The 22,356-nt window shown below is 35.7% G+C and overlaps 2 protein-coding genes across 2 annotated transcripts in view; one reads left to right on the top strand and one right to left on the bottom strand.

Moving 5' to 3' along the window:
• LOC128996540 (non-lysosomal glucosylceramidase) overlaps positions 1 to 6,312 on the top strand; it is a 110,866-nt gene extending 104,554 nt beyond the window's left edge. The window contains exons 15-18 of the mRNA XM_054421930.1: positions 1,466 to 1,608; positions 4,143 to 4,249; positions 5,193 to 5,384; positions 6,041 to 6,312. Of these exons, the coding sequence (XP_054277905.1) occupies positions 1,466 to 1,608; positions 4,143 to 4,249; positions 5,193 to 5,384; positions 6,041 to 6,235 (637 nt within the window). The 3' untranslated portion in view covers positions 6,236 to 6,312. The remainder of the gene's footprint in view (positions 1 to 1,465; positions 1,609 to 4,142; positions 4,250 to 5,192; positions 5,385 to 6,040) is intronic.
• A 2,115-nt stretch (positions 6,313 to 8,427) lies between these two features.
• On the bottom strand, positions 8,428 to 21,891 carry LOC128997599 (ankyrin repeat domain-containing protein 50). Its single transcript, XM_054423238.1, has 10 exons — positions 21,757 to 21,891; positions 15,587 to 17,619; positions 14,902 to 15,021; positions 13,411 to 13,602; positions 12,887 to 13,067; positions 11,806 to 12,038; positions 11,140 to 11,274; positions 10,874 to 10,924; positions 10,611 to 10,758; positions 8,428 to 9,042 (listed from the first exon to the last, which is right to left on the bottom strand). Exons 4-10 carry the CDS (start codon positions 13,531 to 13,533, stop codon positions 8,993 to 8,995), a joined length of 921 nt encoding a protein of 306 aa, XP_054279213.1. The 5' UTR covers positions 13,534 to 13,602; positions 14,902 to 15,021; positions 15,587 to 17,619; positions 21,757 to 21,891; the 3' UTR covers positions 8,428 to 8,992.
• Positions 21,892 to 22,356: the final 465 nt, after the last annotated feature.

Below are 22,356 nucleotides of genomic sequence, written 5' to 3'. Positions count from 1 at the left end.
TTTTTCCACAGTTTCTCTCTATTTATGCTATCATACGCTTTTTGGAAATCAATAAATATTGCAAAAAACTCCCTATTATACTCCCAGTACTTCGATATGACTTCTTTAAGGATAAATATTTGATTCATTGTGGACCTGCCTTTCATGAAACCAGCCTGATGATCTAGGATTAGTTCATTTGTATATTCTTCGATCCGATTTAATACTATCTTTGATAAAACTTTGTACGGTATGCTAAGGAGTGATATGCCTCTAAAATTACTACATTCTTCTTTCTCTCCTTTCTTGTGAATGGGGACTACTATTGCTTCCCTCCATTCTTCTGGAATTTCTTCTCTCTCCCAGATTATTTTAATCAGTTCCCAAAGCTTTCCTATTACTACTCCCCCTCCCTTCTTCAGTATTTCTGCTGCTATCCCATCTCTGCCCGGGGCTTTATTGCTCTTCAGAGCTTTGACTGCTGCTTCGACTTCTTCTCTGGTTGGTGCCTCAACCTTTGGTTGAACGTGATGGTATACGTCATCGTTATCTTCTTCTGGTGCAAAGTCCACACCATCTACATTTAGTAAGTCGCAGAAATATTCTCTCCATCTTTCTAAAACCTGTTGGGTTTCTGTAACAACAATGCCTTCTTTGTTTTTCACTCCATAAGGGTTTGGAGTGTAACCTTTTTTGAAAAACCTTACTTTTTTGTAAAAATCTCTTGCATTATTTGCTGTGCTCTCTTCTTCTGCTTTTTCAATCAGACTATTTATGTACCTTCTTTTCTTCTGTCTCAATATTCTGTTTGTTTCTCTACTTATTTCATTGTACTGTTGTTTATCTTCTGTGGACTGGCTGCACAACCATGCCCTTTTCTTCTCCTTTCGCTCTATTACCTTTGTTTCACATTCCTCATCAAACCAGGGTTTTTTGTTGGTTCTTTTCTTTTTCCCACACACTTCTTTCGCTGTTTTTATTATGCTTTCCTTAAACACACTCCAGTTTTTATTTACATCCTCTTCTACTTGGAGGTTTTGTAAAGCTTGGAATCTGTTTTCTAGTTTCAGCTTGAATTCTCTTGTTACCTGTTTGTATATCTGTAAGGTATTTAAATGATAAATACCCCCGCCGCAGCAAACCTGCTGACTAAGCAAATTTCCATTTGCCTGATTGAATTTACACTATAATATCTTCTTTAAAATATCACTTTAATTCCCTATTTAAATAGCTTTAGTTTAACAAGTAACGTACTTAGGTTTGCTGCAACAGGGAGGGTAAAAATGTTTTTTTTGTCAAATGTTAATAGTATAATGTATGAAATAAATGCATTATCTAGATTTGATCAAAATATGTTCATAAACAAGCAAACTAAAACAGTTTACTTATTCTCCATTTGAATAACATGGGAATTTTAAATTTACAATATATTGTAATTTTCTCCATAATTATTAGGCGCATAACAACTAATTGTATGTTTTTCCAGTGCCTACTGCGGAGGGCTGTGGTTGGCCAGTCTGTATTGTGTCTCAAAGATGGCGGAGGTTCTCGACTGTCCAGACGTGGCTGAGAAATACTCAACACTTCTCACAAAAGCAAATGAATCTTTCCACAAGAAGTTGTGGAATGGTGAGTATCTTTCCTGTGTTGCTTAAACGGTAGCCAAAAAATGCCAAAGTTAAGCTACTCTATGACTTTTGCTAGTATGAAATCGCTAATCAAACATTTTTGGGAGTATACCTCAACAAAAACATTTGAAAATGCCTTAGCATAAGCTTCAACTCGGGAGTAAAGTTTAACCTACTCTGCTTGGGCGACAGGTTTAGCGATATTATCTTTGCAGTTGATTGTTAGGTCTTATCAATAGTCAAGTCGTCTACAGCAGTGGCGTAAATAAGGGGGGTGATCAGGGTGATCAATCACCCCCCAAAGACTAATAAAAAATAAAAAAAATACAAACTAAAAATAAATATCATTTAAATGTTTTTGAATAATGTACTGCTGTTTCAACAAATTACCGTTAAGCGTGTATATGCTAAGAAAATTATTAACTAAAACTTAACAATTTTAAATTTAAATTAACAAAAGGAAAGGAAGTAGCAATAGCTACAAGTTGTGCGCTTGCGTTCTAGTTAGTCCTGGATTGCCTATGCCGTTGGACTCACACATAAACACTTCCCGATCGTAACACCCCCACCACCGCGCCGTACCGATGGCGTAGACGCGCAGTGCGCTGTTGACGGGTGGGGGAGGGTTGAGGAGGAGGAGGGGCACGTGTTTCTAAAAATAACTCACCCCACCCCACCCTGACACCCACGGGCCACGACTCCGTAGTCGTAGTCCGTTAACTCCGTTCCACTAATCAGTGTGTTATTGAGCTGTTATTTAGTAGTCGATTTTTCAGTATTTTTAGCGATTGTGCATTAGTTCTGGTTCTGTGTATTAAGATGTTTAAGTGAAGTGAATCAATTAGCCTATCTGTATTTGTTTAAACCACAATATGTCGGCCAAAAAAAAGGGCCAGTGTCTAATAACGGACCTATTCAAAACCAGAAAATTGGACGACTGTTCCCCTCCTGAACCTCTTAATTCGGTCCAACCTCAACTGTCGTCAATAAGTTCATCACCCTCAGTTTAACTAGACTGGTTTTTACCTCAGACCTCAGGCACTGAAACTGAGCACAAAACATTTAACCAAATTAATTTAAAAATCAATAATAAAAAAGTTAATTTTTGCGGTCGAATGGCGAGTATCTTAAGTCAATGGTACAGGTCGCCGGGTGCCATTTTACCGACAGCTAAATGGCAAACTGTACTCGCCGAAAAATGGGGGAAAATTTCAAAGTGTATTTCAAGTTTTGAATTCAAGAGTGTATATTTTAAAATTGTTAATCAATTAATTAGCCTATGTGTATTTGTTTTAATCTTGCTGAACAATATGTTGGTCAAAAGAAAGGACCAGTTTTTAATATTGGACATGTTTAAAACCAGGAAATTAGATGACTGTTCTGTTCTCCTCCTGTACATGCAAATGAGCATGTTAATTCTGTTCAACTGTCTTTGGTAAGTTCATATGAACCTCAGAAGAGACAGCCTCAATTGGGTTGATTTTTGGAGTAATTTTGAACATGATTTCACCTCTGGAATGCTTAAAAAGGCGAGTTTGGAGTTTTAATTTTTCAAAATTTTCCGGGGGAGGACCCCCGTGCCCCCCACTTTGCTGGGGGGTATTCCATACCCCCCAGACCCCCCGGTACACACGATGAGTGCAAGCTTGGTGCTCATCCATCCCCCCCCAAAGCCATGTTCTATTTACGCCACTGGTCTACAGCAGTGTCACAGTTCAGAAGACATCACTGGAGATCTCAATTTTAAATCTCGTCCCAGTCAGGTATGGTGTGCAATCACTAGGAGTTCACCCGTCTGTAACAATTGATGGGATGGGTGGATTTGTACACCCCTGATTTTGCATTTTATTACTTTATATCCATCCTTACACTATTAATTGGTTAAGTTAAGCTGAAATAAACAAAACAGATTACAGTGATACAAACAAATAATCACACCTGATTTTAATAAGGTAATAAATTGAAAGAGTAAAATACAAATAAGTACAGCTTATATATTTTTAACATTAGGTACATGGAAAGTTCCCTTTGGAAAGCAATTATGACCTTATAGGGCAATTTATCAGGGGGTTTCTCGTCATCACAAATATTTTAAGTATATGGTTTATGGGTGTGTGACTTGTAGTTTTCTCAAAAGTTCATGGGTACTTTGGGCTTTATATATGGATGTCTACAGGAACATTAGAAAATTATACTTGAATCTATGAATTATTCTTATATAGCTAAAAGTGTTGAAAACATGAAAATGACAGTTATGTTTTTACAGTGTTTGCCCCTAGCAATCAGGAAGTCATCTGTACTGAGAAAAGTTAGTAGATTTTTGATGTTGCGAAATAGACGCTAACTGTCCTTTTTCAGTTTTTAGTTAATTCCCAGCCAAAAAATAGCTGCTAGACTGTAACAAAGCATCACATGTCATCTACTTCATTCTACGCTCCCTTTCCATTTTTATAAGTCTTGTCCCAGTGGAGCGATCAAGAGATGACCATCGCTGTTCCAGACGAGTTCATGTACTAATGTGTCTTGTTTCTGCAGGCCAGTATTACAACTTTGACAGTTCCCAGCTGCCTCATTCCGTCTCCGTCATGGCAGATCAGCTGTGTGGCTTGTGGTATTTACACGCATGCTCAGTCACTGACGAGGTAATTGCATCAAATTCGCAAAATGCAAATACAGTATACTCCAGATTATCCACGAGTGGATTAACCACAATCACAAACAAATATTGTGCATGTTAAATGTACATTTTAGGTTAGGTTTTGCATTTTCCACGATTTTGTTGTACCTGATCACTCACCAATAATCGTGGATAATCGGGAGACTACTGTAAAAGATTTTTTTGCATCACAAAGTAATGTGCGAAACAGTTTAAGGCTAGTGTCCTAAGAGAAGAGGGGTTTTTTAGCTGGTAGTCCGGCACTACTGAGGGGTGAGCCTCTCACATTTTAACCCCCCCCCCCCCCCCCACAAAAAAGCATCTCAACTGCAAATTATCAGTATATTTTAATCCATTCAACAGGGAGATGTTTACCATACAAATTAATTCCACAATTATCTGTCCATTCATAGGCCTACTTTAAGGGAATAACCTTTGCAAAAACACTCTTCTCTTTAAAAATTGGTTTAGTATCTGGAAGTTTGTCAGTGCACAGGAACTGCTTGCTGATGGCTTAGTTTTGGATAATGGTCTTGAACTAGCGTTACTCTAGATTGATTTAGTTTTTCTTTTATTAGTTGGCAGTTTTGCTCATAAGTGCATCAAGTGTAATGTTTGGGTATGATCTTGGTTGGAAATAGATCAAGTATTAATATGTAAGATATTGGGGAGTGATGCTTGGTCTCTAAGCGACACAATGTTATACATACAATGTCATACAATGTTATACAATTAAATACCTTGTTCTATAATGACAAAGAACCACTGTGTCCTAAAGTACAATCGTTTAGTTGTACAGTCAGTGCAACAATAGTTTCCCTTATGCTCCGGAAATTATGAATGTGCAAACAATGTAGTGTGCCAACATCAACCACATCACAGGATTGATAAATCAATTAATAATTCCCCTCGTCTTTGCTACATACTAGGTGTTCCCTCGAGCCAACGTTAGAAGTGCCTTAGACACGATCTACAAGTTGAACGTGCAGAGTTTCTGTGGGGGCAAGATGGGAGCTGTCAATGGAATGCTACCAGAAGGGATGATTGACGATTTCGCAATCCAAAGTGAAGAGGTCTGGACGGGCGTTACATACGGACTGGCATCACTTATGATATTTGAGGTAATTATTTACTCTTGGATGGTCATTAAATAGGTTTTCTGCTTTTATTCCTTTCTATACTGAATCCTCCCTCATATTTGCACTGCTCATCCAAGTCGTCTGTACTTTGTGCAACTCTTAGGATTGATACAGTGGCTAAAATATAGGTTACCTACCTGTTGTCATCGTTAACCAAGTATCTAATAGATAACTAGATTTTTAGAATTATTGCCTTATTCTGAAATGTGGTAGGAGTCTCAAAATCAATCAATGGGTCAATCTCATTGATTAAAAATGGGGCAGTAATATAGTTCAACTACTCTTTTAGTAACAGATAGTGGCTTGATGACGACTAAGGGTATATAACCAAATTTTAACTATCTACTTTTTTAATAATCCTCTTAGTTCCTAATTTTCCTAGTACTAAATTTTTTTTCGGAGCACAGATATTTGCATTTTCAAGACATTTATACGGAATGAATATATTATTTCCAAATAAATCCATAATCCAAGGGAAGAAGAAATACATAAAAATGTGCAGAAGGCAAGAGTTTCAATGTTGTGTGCAATTTCAGTGTTTTGTTTGGGTAAAATTTATGCCATTACACTAAACTTTAAAGATAACCAACCTTAAGGAAGAATCTGATAAACAACTTAACCTAATGTAAACATTACAGGGTATGGTGGAGGAAGGTTTTAACACGGCCAGTGGTATCTACGAGACGGTCTACAACAGAATCGGTCTCGGATTTGAAACTCCGGAAGCGTTGCACCACGGCAACACTTACCGTTCAGTCGGCTACATGCGGCCACTCAGTATATGGTCCATGCAGCTCGCTTGGCAGAGAAGGCAAGCGTCGTCTGCGAAGTAAAATAATCATCTGGTAGACACAAGCACAGAAAACATACTACTATAACCCAGAATGCCAACGGCATGGTAAAAAGCGTTAAGTACTTTGAGAGAGCTTTGCCTGTCAATTCGTAGGCAGCGCCACTAGCGTTGCCATGCACTCAGCATAGCAACGCTAGTGGCGCTGCCTACGAATTGACAGGCAAAGCTCTCTCAAAGTACTTAACGCTTTTTACCATGCCGTTGGCATTCTGGGTTATAGTAGTATGTTTTCTGTGACACAAGTGACGATTGTTTTTCTGAACGGTTGCGCAAGTTGTCGATATTCTCAACCTTTTCGGGTGTAATATTACCAGTGTTCTGGTGCTTTGTATCAATTTTTAGTTCCTTGCTAAAAGTGTATTTCTATGTATAAGGGAGTAAAATGTTTTGCTGAGGAAATCCTGGATGTTCAAACGCATGAGATCTAGAGAAAAAAATAGTAGCAAGTTGTATTGGGGATATTGTATGATAATTTTCTTATTTTCTCTACCGGTGTGTAGGAAAAAATACATTCAAAGTATACCAATAATAAGCAAACGGTTTCAACCTATCATTTTTAAATTTGTGATTGAGGCTTGCTTGAGGATATCCAGGATTTACAGCATTTACAGATTGTTTTGGAGGCTTTAATATCATTGAACGTGTTCACCTAGAAATTCTAAGATAAAGATCTCGTCAAGTGAACTGATATTTATGTGATAACTAATATTCTAGAAACGTTTATTGAGAGTCAAGGATTCTTTGACCAAACCTGCAAATAAAGTGAGATATTGAAGGTTGGAATCCCTACTTTTCTGGACAAAAACTTTTGATAGTATTTTTGATCAGCGTGTAGACAGTTTCCTTACTAAAAACTTTTAAAAAAATTACATAGACCGGGACAAAAATATTGCCTGCCAACTATGTGTTTTGAACTTTATCTTAGAATTGTCAATATAGAGGGTCCATTATTTTACTTACTTGGTTATATTTATGTAAACCAAATATATCCTGTGATGTAGCCTAATTTTAATAGATAAGTTTATAAAAACCAGATAGATATATTAACTTACAGATATTTTTTACTAATAAGAATTAAGTTGGTGCTTCATGCCAAGTGTATACGATAGGTAACCAAAATGATAATAAACCCCCCGATTGTGCTTTAAACATGTTAGGGGTTTTCCCATCTCATTTCTTATGTTTAGCACTTAATTTATAATTAGCCTAACTGTTTTTATAAGAACAAAGATAATGTTTTTTAAGTTCTAACAAAGATTATAACATTCCACATTTTTTATTGGCACCTCATTTTTTAATTATACCTTTGTGATTAATTAATGTTTTACGCAATTAAAAAAGTACACTAAACACATTATAAGCTAATTTATTATATTGGATCTATTATTTTGATATTATCCATGTCATATTTTTCACGTGTCTGTCGTTTACGTGTATTTGTAGTATGTTTGGGAGACATGATTGTATTTTTATTATTGTTAAAGGATAGCGCAGGAAGTGCACTTATATTTAATTAAAAATGTGAGTGGAGAAATCTGGTAAAAAACTGAAATATTATACAAAGGAAATAAATTATTTAAAAAAAATGTTACCATTAATGCACAAAATAGCCTAAGTCATCCAACTAAAAATTTTTCTTTAAAGAGTTCAAACATTATGAGAATTAAACAATCTCTATTGCTTGTTGTTAAATTTTGACAAGTTCTAAAGAATTTGTTGTGAGTTTGTGCATTGTTAAATGTTGGGTGGTTGATTATTTATTTTTTTTTTTTAAGTAAGAACCATTTATTACTAAATAAACGTAGATATGCAATGACAATGGTTATATTCTTTTTGCTTTGAATCTTCAGCTTTAATTTTTGCCAGCAAACATTTTCTTCACTCTTAATCTAATTTTTTTTTCATTTGGTGCTATTTAATTGTTGTAATAAATATTTACCTGTGTTGAAATTTATGTTGTATGAAATAAACAGTCTAAGTATATTTTTGGTTGTTTTTCATCCATCGTGTATCATTTGCTACACTTTCTTAAAAAGTTTGAACACTTCATACTGTTGATCAAACAACAGTATTATTTAAAAAGTTCATTCAAAGAATATTAATTTACAAACCTGATACGTTTCTGAAAAGGTTGAGACGTTTCTTAAAAGGTTAAGAATAATAAGAGACGGATACTTTCATTACAAATAATTTAATGTACAATATATAACAATATTGGAAGAGAAAAGTACTAAATGCTATTTATTTACACAATATACAAGTTCATACTGACTTCGGAAATAAAAACCAAGAGTTAAATTAGAATATAAAATTGAGATTTTTGAGCCATGATTAGTGTAACGAATTACAAAATAGTAAGGCCCACCAACGTTCTGATTCATCAAAACTAAGTGTTAAGTACCAATACACAAAAATATTTAGGTTAAATTTTCTACTACAAAATAATTTAGTAAAAATAGATCCAGGCTACAAATTAGTTAAAACCAATTTGTTGCCTATGTCTAGGTAAACTAATAAAGATTAACTTTTTTTAAATTTTTCAGGTGTTACAATTATTTTAAAACGTCTTAAGCAAAGTATGAAATATTCTTTTTCTTTAAACTTATGGATAATTTTAATTTATATTAGTTAGATTATGTATGGATATTTTCTTGATGGCGTGGTTTAAGAGTGGATAAATTTTTGACTAATTCATCAAAGATCAGCTGTTTAAGGACGTAGCTTTACCAGGAGACTGTCAGCTGATGGTAAGCAGTGACAACATGTACTTCTCCAAGACAGTTTTGGCTGGAAAAGAAAATTTGATTGAAAAAATGCGAAATGAACCATAAAAGAAATATAACTGGATTTTTTTATGTGCTCTCAAAACTAAAATCCCCGCCGCAACAAACATGCAGACTAAGCGAATTCCCATTTACCTGGCTGGATTTCTACTAAAATATTCCCTTAAAATTGTCAGAGGGACAATTCGCTGCCGCTCGAGGCGCTGGCCACACCAAAGTGAATTTCGCTTACGTTACTCCTGTTTGCTCTGGCGTAAACGTACCTTAAAGGGCCTTGCACTCAGTAGCAGTCTAGTTCACTGAGGTAGGAGGTGTCAGTTGTCCTGGGCAGGGTACCCAATGCCCATGCGAGGTTTGGCGAGTCCTTATTACTCTGTAGGTAATCCCTTTTTGGAGTGTTTGTACGAGAAAGGTGTTTAGTATGTAGAATCTGATAAAGAAGATTTCAATTGGTTTTGATAATACCATGTGAGAGGATGGGGATGTGGGGATATCTTTTGGGGATATTCAAGTTGGAGTCTGAGATGCCTTCAGAATGCATCCATTAGCCATACTTGAATTGAGCCTTGAGGCACTAGATGTATTGGATATTGATAGGGTAAAAGGATTCAGATTACTGAGACGAGCATTGTAGTATTATTTAACAGTTTCAACTCCTGTTTAACATATCTAATGTATGTATAAAGAGTTTTGTTAATGCTACACCATGTGCAAGTTATCCTATCCTATGCATCATAAAAGTGTGACACTTCATAGGCTCTTAACTTGACTGGTAGTAAGGCAAGCATGTTTGCCACCAATACCGTCACGAACATGTTTGCCCGTGTATGGGGGGCTTTAGCTAGTGAGATACTCCAGTTGTAGAAAGAACATCCAGATTAGTTTTTTTAGAAGTGTAAGAAGGGATTTGATACAGACTATCTGTCTTGCATCTTATCTCCTAAGGTCCATGGAGAAAACAGTACGTAATAGTATATTTCGTACCTAGGGCCGAAAATGAGGTTTTGCCGGCTCGAGATAGTTTTTAAGTTCGAGACGAAGTCGAGAACTTAAATCGATCGAGAGCTGCAAAACCATTTTGGTCCGTGGTACGAACGCTATTTTTCACCACACTATACCCTATTACCACTATTCACCACTAATGCACACTGATCGTCAACACAACTACAACTTTAAGGTTATGTGAAGAAATAATTTTAGGAATCAGCAAAAATAAAAATAAATAGTTGCTAGGCAACGGTGACAATAATCCAATTTAATATTGCATTGCTATGGATTTTGATTGTGTATTTAAAACGCATTCATGTTTTAAGTAAGTAAGCGGACAGCTGATTTTGCGGCCCCGACCTGTAAAAACCTGCTCGATCCCCAAATTACGATGACAGCTGGCATGGCCAGCAAAACGTAACTTTCAGCCACCAATTAACGTATGTAATACAGCCAAAAACATCAAAGTGTGGTGAAAAGTCTATAAAGAAATAGCCTTTAAATTAAAGCTCTTATTATTTGAATAAATATTATTTGAAATAACTAGGTTTTTACATATGTAAATTTGAACTAATGTTAACTTACATCTGAGAGACTGGTGGTCTATCGCTATGTCATAGGCTGTACAGTCATTGTTGTTTTTGACAGTCAGGTTGGCACCACTGGACAACAGTTCACTAACAGTATGAGGATGGTCTCCTTGTGTAGCACACATCAATGCTGTCTCTCCACTCTGTGACACAGTGAAACACTGATTATATTATCAACACACTACCAAGTCATAGGCTGTGCAGTCTATTGTTGTTTATGATAGTCAGGTTGGCACCACTGGACAACAGTTCACTGACAGTATGAGGATGGTCTCCTTGTGTAGCACACATCAATGCTGTCTCTCCACTCTGTGACACAGTGAAACACTGATTATATTATCAACACACTACCAAGTCATAGGCTGTGCAGTCTATTGTTGTTTATGACAGTCAGGTTGGCACCACTGGACAACAGTTCACTGACAGTATGAGGATGGTCTCCTTGTGTAGCACACATCAATGCTGTCTCTCCACTCTGTGACACAGTGAAACACTGATTATATTATCAACACACTACCAAGTCATAGGCTGTGCAGTCTATTGTTGTTTATGACAGTCAGGTTGGCACCACTGGACAACAGTTCACTGACAGTATGAGGATGGTCTCCTTGTGTAGCACACATCAATGCTGTCTCTCCACTCTGTGACACAGTGAAACACTGATTATTATATTGGTGGAATGGTCTGTCCGCGTAAGAAACAGCCTTAGAATTGAGGAGCAAATCTCTGTAGAGCCAGGTGAAAATCTATATGGCTGCAAGGTGCTTCAAGTGTTGGGAGATTTAATAATTCAGTGGAATCCCATTTTGCTTCCACTGTACAGGAAAGCACAGTAAAAAAAGATTTGCAGCATAAGGGTAGGAAGAAACAAACATCCAGCATGAAAGAGAAGGAAAAAAAAACAATCATGACGTTGGATCAAGGAAGTGTCCTGCCTAGGAGAAGGCACATGTAAAAATTGGCACATTAATTTTCCTGAGGATTTTATTTTCAAAGACAAATAATTTCCCCCTTTTAATCTGATGGACAATATATTTCATAAACCATAAACGATATATTTCCAATATATTTCCATAAACGATAGAATTTTTCAATCAACAATGATCAAATACAGACATTTAAATACTAAAACTGGGTGCAACAAACATGAGAATAATTAATTGTCCACAATCAATCAAAGCCGTACTCACATGATCCTGATGGTTGACGTCTGCCCCAGCAGACACTAGCAGTCTCACGATCTCCAGGTGTCCCTGGCCAGCTGCTAACATGAGAGCAGTCTCACCCCACATACCCGCCCAGTCTACCTCCAGCCGCCCATCGTCCACCCGCAGCAGCGCACTGACTGTGTGGATCTGTCCGTGGTAAGCCGCCCACATCAGGGCGCTCAGACCCTCGTCATCCACAGCATTCAAGTCCTTGCCTGGAAAACAGAAACGTGTACTACTACTTCAGTCGAAAAGTTCCCGAAATGAATTTCTGTAGACGTTTAGCGTGATCGTTGGTACGACTCCTGGGGAGGGCATTTCGGTAGTGGGGGTATAGCTGATGAGCCGTAGTCTAGCATTGTAAAGCGCTTTTTGTGTACCTGCAAGTCTACATTGTCAGTTACTGTCTGTTGTGTACCTGCATTGAAAAATGGCACTTCACGAACAGCGTGCGAACATTAAGTTCTGTGTTTTACTATAAAAGTGAGACTCTTGAGTTGTTAATTCAAGCATGTGGAGAAGAGGCGATGAAGAAAAGTCAAGTTTATGAGAGGCACAAACGGTTTGTGAAGGCCATGAAAGCATTGACGAAGACCCTCGTAGTGGACGACCTTCAACAGCAGTCAATGACGTTAACATTGAGTGAGTACAATTTGTTAATTTCTGACTTCTACGCAAAACTTGTCGTACTCGCTCAATGATCAGTGATTTGGAAGCTTAACTCAAACAAAATTAAATTACAAACAAACTACACCAACTAAAAATATAAAAAAATATATGATTTTGACAATTTTACTCTTCAGCTACATAATCCACTGTTTTTCAATTGACAAAAAAAGTAGCAACTGACGAACTTTTTCGTGTCATATTTAAAAAAATCTCATATAAAATGGAACCAACATTTTATTCTCAATTACGTAGTGTCAGATTATCAAGTGCCAACAGTACGTTGAAACATAATTGTATTTACCAATTTTAAAGCAAAGCACTGCTAAAAGAATAGAAACTCTCACTGAAAACCACTTGTTTAAAATAATGGAATAGTCACTTTTTTCAAACACACCTTGAGCCACCATTTCTTGGAGCTGTTCCTCCGTGATGTCTCCCCTGCCTGCCAGTGTGAACCAGGAAAGATCAGAAATGGCGGGGGTAGTCTCTGCCTGTATGTTGCCCCGCTGCAGGTTGGTCATCACTGTAGTACTGGCTGGGCGGGGCACAGTCACCTCTCTCTGAGCGGGGCTTGGCTACACAAACACACAATTATGTGTTAGATATTTAACCTAAACCTTAGCAGATGGGAAAATAACATCCTTAATTGGTATGTAATGATACTTACGGTACCAGCCCATCACTCATTTTGCTTATTAGCCTATCACACAAAAGTTTTCTTCTTTACTCTGCATTGTTGAGTACTTTCTTGTCTTCAGGATGGAATTAAAATTTCTTAAGACAATTAAACTAAACCACCGATAGTTAGTCATGGGTAAAAATTTGTTAATTTTTGATTATTTACTGTCAAATCTTGAAGCTAAAGCGAGTCAAGCAGCAGAAGAAATAAGATCCAAGTTAATGTACGCTATGGCTAACCTTGTAGGGTTGAAATGCACTTCTTCGAGGGCCATTCTTCCACAAACTCGGCCAAGGTAATGGGCTAGCGTCTGATGAGCTGGGTTCACCATTGTTTGAGCTGATTGGTTCACTTTTATCCATGATTTTTATTTTTGAAGCTTGATTTTTGTCTTGTTTCTTACATCAGATTTATTAACTGCTTGGTCACTGCTAAAAATGAAAACAAAAAAATGAATACGATTCACAGATAATAGCCTAAAAATAAAGCTTTGTTATGTCACTGTTTAGCAAAAAATTGATATCCCAATTACCAATCACTTAAGAAACTTGGTCTCTGAGAGATGACTACGTCGTTGAATTGAAAAGATAGTGGCTGACGTTTTGGATTTAATAAATTAATGTATTTTCATGTATAACACACTGTAAGGCTACAACTACAAATACAAGGAACCTTAATAACCTTGAATACAAATGACTATTCTTAAGGTTTATATTGCATACGCTACAATGACTTAAATATTTTGTAGAATGGCATTTTGAAAAAGGAATGTTAACTATTTCTAGTGAGTAACCATTGGCATTTTAAACTAGTTGACTGTAACCTTGTGCTGTAGCTGAAGGGGTTAGGGATGGGGATACTTAATACTATTCAGTGAAACATTGTGATCTTAACAGATTATTCCTGAGTTATAGCACCTACTGCATTAATCTATAAATAAAATTATTAGAGTTTTGTCTGTACATTGCTCAGAATTATATATTTTTTGGTTATTTTTACGTTTTATACATTAAAGAATCCGAAACAAGTCTTATCTCAATTTATGTCTGTCTGTCACGGCCTAGAAGGCATTTTACACGGCCTTCTCCTGAAAAAACAAGAGCATCGATCGGGATTCAAATAGTCTTCTTTAGAAATTAAAATATGACCTCACTACTTTAGAAATAAAATAACTAACGTTCAAAAACCCAATTTTGTGCGATTTTTGTCAAGTTTTCTCTTATGTTTGCCACATACGTAATCTATGTAATACTCATCTGCTTGGAGAATACGACATCTATAAAGTAACGAACTGGATTATTTTTTATATCTGTCACTGATATGTTTACATTAAATGTTGTTTACAAAATACTACAACCATTTCCGATCTTGTTTTGTAAGAAAATCCAAAACCAAGTGAGATTAAAAACGTTGTGCCTTACATAACGGATTTTATTAATCGCAAGTGCAATAATGTAATATGCAGCTGTAAATGGAATGAAATTTCTAGAGGTCGCTAATCGGAGATTCTGTGTGTGTGTGTATCAAATTGTACTTGAGTTTTGATAACCAGGAAACAGACCCTGAAACAGTGCTGTATACGGAGTTTTGCCTGCATATCTGGGAAAATGCACACTAAATAAGAAAACCAAAAATGCTGTTCTGATGATATAAGAAGATTTCAACTGACAACATGATCCCGTCCATAGAACGGGTACACAGTTAGTATATACAAACCATTTTACACTTACCCATTTTTTATATCCTTGAAAGTGGTAGACGATTCCATAAATTGCCAGCATAAGACGTCTTAAAATAAACTAAACACATTAAGTAAAATTGGTTGGTGATTGAGATTTCTACAAAATAATCTGAAAACAAACAAAAAATGCCTTAGAAAACAGAAATATGTTAATTGATGTGGTTGACAAAGGATAAATTGTAATAAAATGTAATTGTTGCTAAAAATACTAATAAACATCAACCATTCACTATCCACAATGCAGTTTAGGTCATTAATTTTAGATAGGGTACCTAAAGAGGTGATTTAATTTTTTGATTAGCCTAACATTTCTTTTACCTAAAAATGATAAATAAAAATAGTGTCAACAGTTTCAATCCCCTTTTACTTTTAATTCCCCAAAAGGAACAAGGTCAAAAGCTAGTGAACACAAATCAATTTGATTTGAACGATTTTCTTTATTCTGGAAATAAGCTATTATATACAGGAAAAAGAACAACAGAAATTGTTCGTTTTTAATTGAAAGATGGACAATTTTAGAGACTACTAGGAACACAAACTACTGCATAACCTTAATAGTTCATAGACTTAATATATAGTTAAATGCATATTCTGTAGTTTTGAAACTTTGTCTGGATTCATACAAGGTCTACACTAAGTATCTATATTTATGAAGATTACATGCTAAGGCTTACTTGACATGGTTAATTGTTGAACATTTTTCTTGGACTCTTGATTTTTCTTAAGCCCTCTATTACACTTTCTTGTAAATCATGGCTAGGAATCGCTTTTGCAGATGGCCTTTTACGGCTTTTTCTTTGAGTTTTCACTCCTTCCATTTTAGCTTTCACATCATGTAAAGCATTTTCAATTTCCTTGAGTTGTTGTTTATTAGAGACACTATCGAGCATACTCATGAACATGTGTTCCACGTTCAATTTCATGGAGTCCAAACTTGGTTCTGTATTTAGCTGTGTTTCTTGAACATCACTTTCCACTTCTACTTGACATTCACCCACTTGTTCCTGCTGATATGTATAGACGACTCCACTCTCGTTTTCATAAACTAATAATGAGTCATCAATAACCTGGCAGTAAATGTAATCTTCTTGTCCATCTTCTTGTAATCCTGTTTCTTGTAATCCTGTTTCTTCTAATCCTGTTTCTTCTACTACTGTTTCTTGCAATCTCGTTTCATGTAATATGTCTTGCTGTGTTATCTTCTTGTCTTTTTTTAAAGTCTTTATATTTCTAGACTTTACTACCGGTACATATTTAGTTTCTACATCGGACTCTTCACTATCGCTCACGGATAGTTCAATTTTACCTGTTGTTAGATGCATACATAGGCCATGAATATGTCGACACATGTTTAACCTTACGCTTGAGTCGGCACAAGAACACATGTACACGTGAGAACAAACTCCGCAGGCATTACATTTCTGTACACATTTGCAGTCTTTGTCTCTGAATCGGATTTTTGTCTTTTCTTTCTTTCCAGACAAGGTGTCAACGATCCAGTGACTTTCCTTTTGTATTATGCTGAAATTCTGTTTCTGAGCGTAATCATGTTTGTGAGCCAAAGCGTTCAGTTTTGATTTTCCACCACTCATTAACAGTAAACGGTCGTACACTTTACTCCTCGTCAACTCCAAGATGTTGTTTAAAGCTCTATCGAGTCTCCCTGTAGTTTTGTCTCGCAAAACATTTTTAAAGGTCTCATGCATAATCTCCATTTCATAGTCGAATTTAAAATTTTCCTCAAAGCAAAAACATGGTGCCCAAGAATTTATATTTTGAAAATAGTCTCCAGATAAGTACAGAGCAAATTGCACCGTTTCTACATCAACTATTAGTTCGGACACCAACTTATTGGACTCTTGTTTGAATATTTCCTTTTCTTCTTCATTTAGAAGAGATTTCAGCTGTTTAAGTATAACTGATTGTTTATTTTTATTTTTCACCAGGTCATTCAGTTTTGTTTTCCATTCTTTGAATATCTCCCATGAGCTAATTACAGTTTTTTCTGGTCGCTCGATAACTTGATTCCATGTATCAGTAATGAATTGGTCCTTGCCAGCCATGAGTATTTGAACCTTCACGTTTCCTATTTCAGACTTTATCTCACTAAAACAGACCTCCACTACCGCTTGGTCTACCCTGTCAGTGAAAACAGACGCACAAGGGAAACTATGCCCTAAATTATCAATTATGATAACAGTTAGTACTTCGTAATAGCCACCGCTTTGTTTATCGATGCAGACAAGATTTTCACCGTGTTTTTTCAACAGATCTACTTGTGGTTTTGTCTGCAAGAATAAGACAAAACCTTCAGCTCGTAATTGAGGATACTTGGAAGATAAACTCATTCTTGACTTATAAAATTTCACATTATCTTTGTTTTTCCTCTCCTCTACCCAAATATCTAAAGGCATTTCTGGATGCGTTTTTCTGTATTTGGGTTTTGTCTCACTTTTTGAATCACTAGAAGACATTTTTAACAGCAAAAGTTGTTTATACAGTATATCCACAAAATTTGTTTTAGTTGATGTATTAAGTTAGACTATCACATTATCATATTCAAACAGATAATCTTGAATTAATTTAGTTTTCTTGGACATGATGGACAAAAGAAATTCCTTTTGAAAATTTATCTTACTGGTTTCTTATAATTGATAAATTCAATGACTTTTCAAACCAATATATGTTATCATTCCCAGAAAGCAACCTGCAACAAAATATTTATTTAAAATTAGAAGTGTTGCTATTAAAAGTGTTAAAAGGATCATGTAAAATCATTCAAAATCATTTATATGGACAGCGTTATTAATCTAAGTTACATATTATTTATATCATAAATTTAAGTTTTTTTTACTGTGTCTAATAGGCAAAGTTTAACTCAGTTTTCAAAATAAATAATTAGTGTTTACAACAGAAATTTTGTTTCCCACCAGAAGTCGGTAAAGATCAAAAGGTGTTCAAAACATGGGGAAACATTTGCTTTGGAACAAATGGTTCTGTACTTCTACCCGGTTTACAACAATTCCCCACGCGCCTACCCACCACCACGAGACTACGAGCCGCGCCCTCGGCACCAGTCCGTCTCCCGCTCTGATTAAATTGTTTTGAACAAAATCAAAGAAAAGTGAACTATCTGTTGTAAACTTAGTTTTCTTTGGTTTTAGAAACAAGTGTTACCAACAAAAGGTTCCAAACTACAGTGTTTTGTAAACGTTGCTCAAGTATGATAAATCTACTGAGCATGCTTTATCATGATAAGATGAGGAGAAAACAGCTAAAAGGTCTTTGCGGGCAAATCAAGATTAAAACAAAAGTAAGTAAAGCCTTTATAGCAGGAGTTTTAGAATTACCAAGAATCTTAAACCAGCCACCTGACTTGCACTATTGCATCGTGGTATTACCTTAACTTACTTATGTTATTGTTTTTAACATCGCCATTGTTGTTAACACCTGTTCTCAGCTAGTGTTAGAAAATCTCTCCTTTCCAAATTTGAAGATGAGCAAAATTTACATTTTTAAAATTAATAAAGGCTATTTATTATAAATATTACAAGACAAATAAATCTAAATTACAAATATTACTAAAAATTTTGATTCTTTCAATAGCCTATATACGTTGGATGCCTGCTCCATCTTCAAATTCTCGAGCAGATCTCCATTTTTTTCTAGATCTTCTCAGACACATGCTTGTTGCCCTTAAAATTGAGCAAGTCAGTCTCGTTCTTATCCAATTAACTACTAGGCTGTAAGGCTTAACCCATTTTTCTGACAATCTTTCAGCTAATGCTCTTATTAGTGTTTGAAAATCATTGCCTAGGATTCCGCAAACTGATGTTATCAAAGGAGTGAAAGAGGCATTTTGGTTCTCACAAGCTGACATAGGTATACTTTCTTTTCTTTACTTCGTCTGCATTTTTTATGACATTGTCATGATTTTTGGATACATATGAGGGAGCATCGGTGTCTACGACACGGATCAAATAATGCTTCGCTCTGTGTCTCCCACACCCCTCTCTATGCCAAGTCAGCTTTAATTGCAGGCCCGTTTGGGTTTCCATTCTCTGCTATAAGGGGCTCTTTGACACAATTCCCCCATGCCTGTTCCATAATGTTTCCTAAAGTATCTCTAATTTCATTATGTCGTTTTATAATTAGTCCACCTACAGGACATATAAGGGCATGGTCTGTATTTACAGCTCTACTCAGTATGTTACGATATTAACCACTCCCACTAAGACGAACATCTGGTTCCCACATGTGTAGGCTAGTTCTTGTAGGTAAGATGTTTGTGACATCCTATGCATTTATCATCATGGTCATCATATCAACCCAATCAATGGTAGCCTAACACCTTTAAATAAATTAGAAGACAAAATCCACCTCACACAATAACTTTCCCGGTTCCTTTACAATTCTGAACAAAACCCACTCAAAACTATTACTAGCAAACGTACAGGAAAGCTACCAAATATACAAACATAAAGGATTGAACACTCCTTTAAACAAAAATAAGACTACCTTTTTCAAATTAATTAAACTAGTCGACCCGTGCAAAGCATTCGCGCTGAATCCTTCTAAAATCCCACTTATTGAGGTACAAAACTTTATAGGCCTTCAGTTAATTCTGTTTAGTAAGTGCATTGTTGATTGTATGGGTCTTTATTTCAGGAATAAATGTAGGTCTACATTTTAGATGATTAAACTTTTCAAAATAAAAATGTTAAGTTTTTTACGTAAAAACGCTTAAAAAAACGCATGTTTTTATGTAAACATGTAAAAACATGTTCACATGACCTAACTTACCCTACTTGAACTCTATGTTATTAGAAGTAATAATATGGCCATTTAAAAGATTTTTGTTCTAGGAACTGTTTTATTTTTAAACAGACATATTTTCACTGAAAAAGCCTTTGACAAAGCCACAAAAACTGAATGTTTAAAAAAAACAGGGTCTGGTACGTGCAATCCTTCCTTTGTTAGCGTCTGTTCATTTGGCCTTATTTAAAATCGTGGAAAAGGTAATTTTTTAGGGAAATACCTTCTTAGTCAGTGTGAAAGGACTAAGGACTATTGCGTAGTATGACAGTTTGACTGGAGTCAGCCAACTTCGCTTTGATAGTGTATGTGCCCAATTGAGCTACAATCAATCTTGGATAATTAATGCTTAGGTTTCTCAACATAGGGTTCTTTTTAGCATGGGTTTATGAGGTAACTAACACAAATGGCTCAGGAAAACTCAAATATGCATACAACAGAGCATCCTACGTCCCTTGGTAAAGAACTGATAAACCGTTTCCTGTCAGTAACAAAATCAACACAACTCAACAAATTTTTGAAACCAGTGGTAAAGAAAATATTAGAGGTGATATTTGAAGATGAAATTCTGAAATATAGCCTATAGAACGGTTGGTAGGTAGGCCTATGTCAAAATTAAGGCCATGTCGTAAATAAATAAACTTATACCAGGCTAAAAGCTAAAAATCCGGATGCGGTAGGTACTTAACTTAGGCCTATTATTGACTTGTTCATGTTTACTTCTTTAAAAAGTGAACTGATTTCATCTACGGAGTTGTTTATCGGAGAAAGCACAGATGAAGTATGTTGGTCACCATTGATTTAGTAGTAAAAACAAATTAATCAGATTTGAGTAGTAAACATTTGTTTGTTTTGATTAATTAAATTCACACGTTTCAGCTGATCCAATAACGCAAATAAACATTTCAAGTCTAAATTGGGTAAACTTTCATAAGCAGGACTCCAAAAAACCGAATGAAAATATCGTAATACATCAAACTTAAAACTACGGTATTGATAATATTCTATATTTATAAGATAGATTATTTCAATCGGTTAGGTAGGTTAGATTAACCCAAAGATTAACCTACCTAACTAACCAAACTTGATAACTTAGATCAAATAAAATGATCAATAAAAATGTCAAAAATTTGATATTTTCATTCGGTATTTTGGAATCCTGCTTATGAAAGCCTAAGTTACCCCTTCTCTTGTCTAAAATATTTATCTTTGACTTTTAACACCACATTTCAACAAACGTTTACCGGTATGGTTATTGGTTAGTTTCCAGAACTCACCTAAAAGGTCCTACAAGACATTTTTAAACTGTTCCTAGACACCAACACTACAACTTTCTCAAATGACTTTTTGGTCGGAGTCACTTCCTGTAGACACCACGCCTAGATTACTAAACACCACCCCTGAAAAACTCGCTTTGAAAACATTTTTACATGGCAGTTTACTATACTAGACACCTCATCAAGATTACTATACACCACAACCAGATTACTAGATACCATTACCAAGATTACTAGAATCCAAAGTTGTTGTGATGGTGTCTAGGAACAGTTTAAACACGTCTTAAGTTAGGACGTTTGACAATTCCCTGGTCTTCAAGACTACGGAGAAGAGGAACCTGTATGTATGTATGTATGTATGTATGTATGTATGTATGTATGTATGTATGTATGTATGTAAGAACGTTTTAGGTGAGTTAGCCTAGTTGGCTTAAGTTAAGTACCGGTAAAACACGTCTTATAGAATGTTTTAGATGAGTTAGTTGGCTTAAATTAAGATAGGCCTAGGCCTACCGGTAACCTAACTTAACTACAGTAATTCTAGCCTAACCTAATTTTCCAAAGTAAGTTACGTAGGCCAATCATCAAGAGGTTTTTTTTTGTTCTTAAAATGCTTTTTTTACTTCCTAAACAAGATTGGTTGGAGGACCTACTCTATGCACCTATTTAAACTACGATAATAACATTTAAAATTAAAAACAGATTGAGGACACACAGATTAACTTAGGCCTAGGCTACTGATTTAGTCTTACCAGTCAATTAACTTGACGACTGTAATAGCCTAGATGATTGACTACTAATTTTTATACAATGACTTTTGCTTTTATAAAACTGAGCTAACTTAATATCTTGACAGAGACAAAAGCAACTTCAATAGGGAATAGGCCTAACAGTAACCTAAAACATTCTGTTTCCTTTCTTCATTCTCATTCCATTAGTTTTCCTTTCCTACTAACTAGCGTCTAGATAGTCAGACTGGACTGACTCAGAGCAACGAGTCGGCTCACCGGAGCAACAGTCGTGGTGGGGAGCGGGGAGGAACGATGACGTCATTACTTAATTCAAACCTTCACCGTGGGTAGCGCTCTTAGCAGTTAAGCTGTCAGCTGTTTGGTAGCTAGCCCTGTAGTGAGTCATCCGAATGTGGTAAACCAAATGAAAATGGCAAATAAATTTTTAGCTATTGGTTGGAATAAACGTTAAACTGAAAAGATTAAAGTTGTTCGAAGAATGATTGTTGATGTTATCTTATAATAAGGAATCGTAATTATAGAAATAACAACATATTATAGCTGTAGAATAAAGTTATTGGCAGGCTATTTTTGAATAATTATACTAGCGTCTAAATTCTC

Source organism: Macrosteles quadrilineatus, unplaced genomic scaffold (assembly GCF_028750875.1).
Source record: "Macrosteles quadrilineatus isolate MER2022 unplaced genomic scaffold, UCM_ALF_1.0 Scaffold_6__1_contigs__length_79288215, whole genome shotgun sequence".
Taxonomy (NCBI): domain Eukaryota; kingdom Metazoa; phylum Arthropoda; class Insecta; order Hemiptera; family Cicadellidae; genus Macrosteles; species Macrosteles quadrilineatus.
Note: the sequence above shows the minus strand (reverse complement) of the source record. Positions and strands in the feature narration are given on the sequence as shown.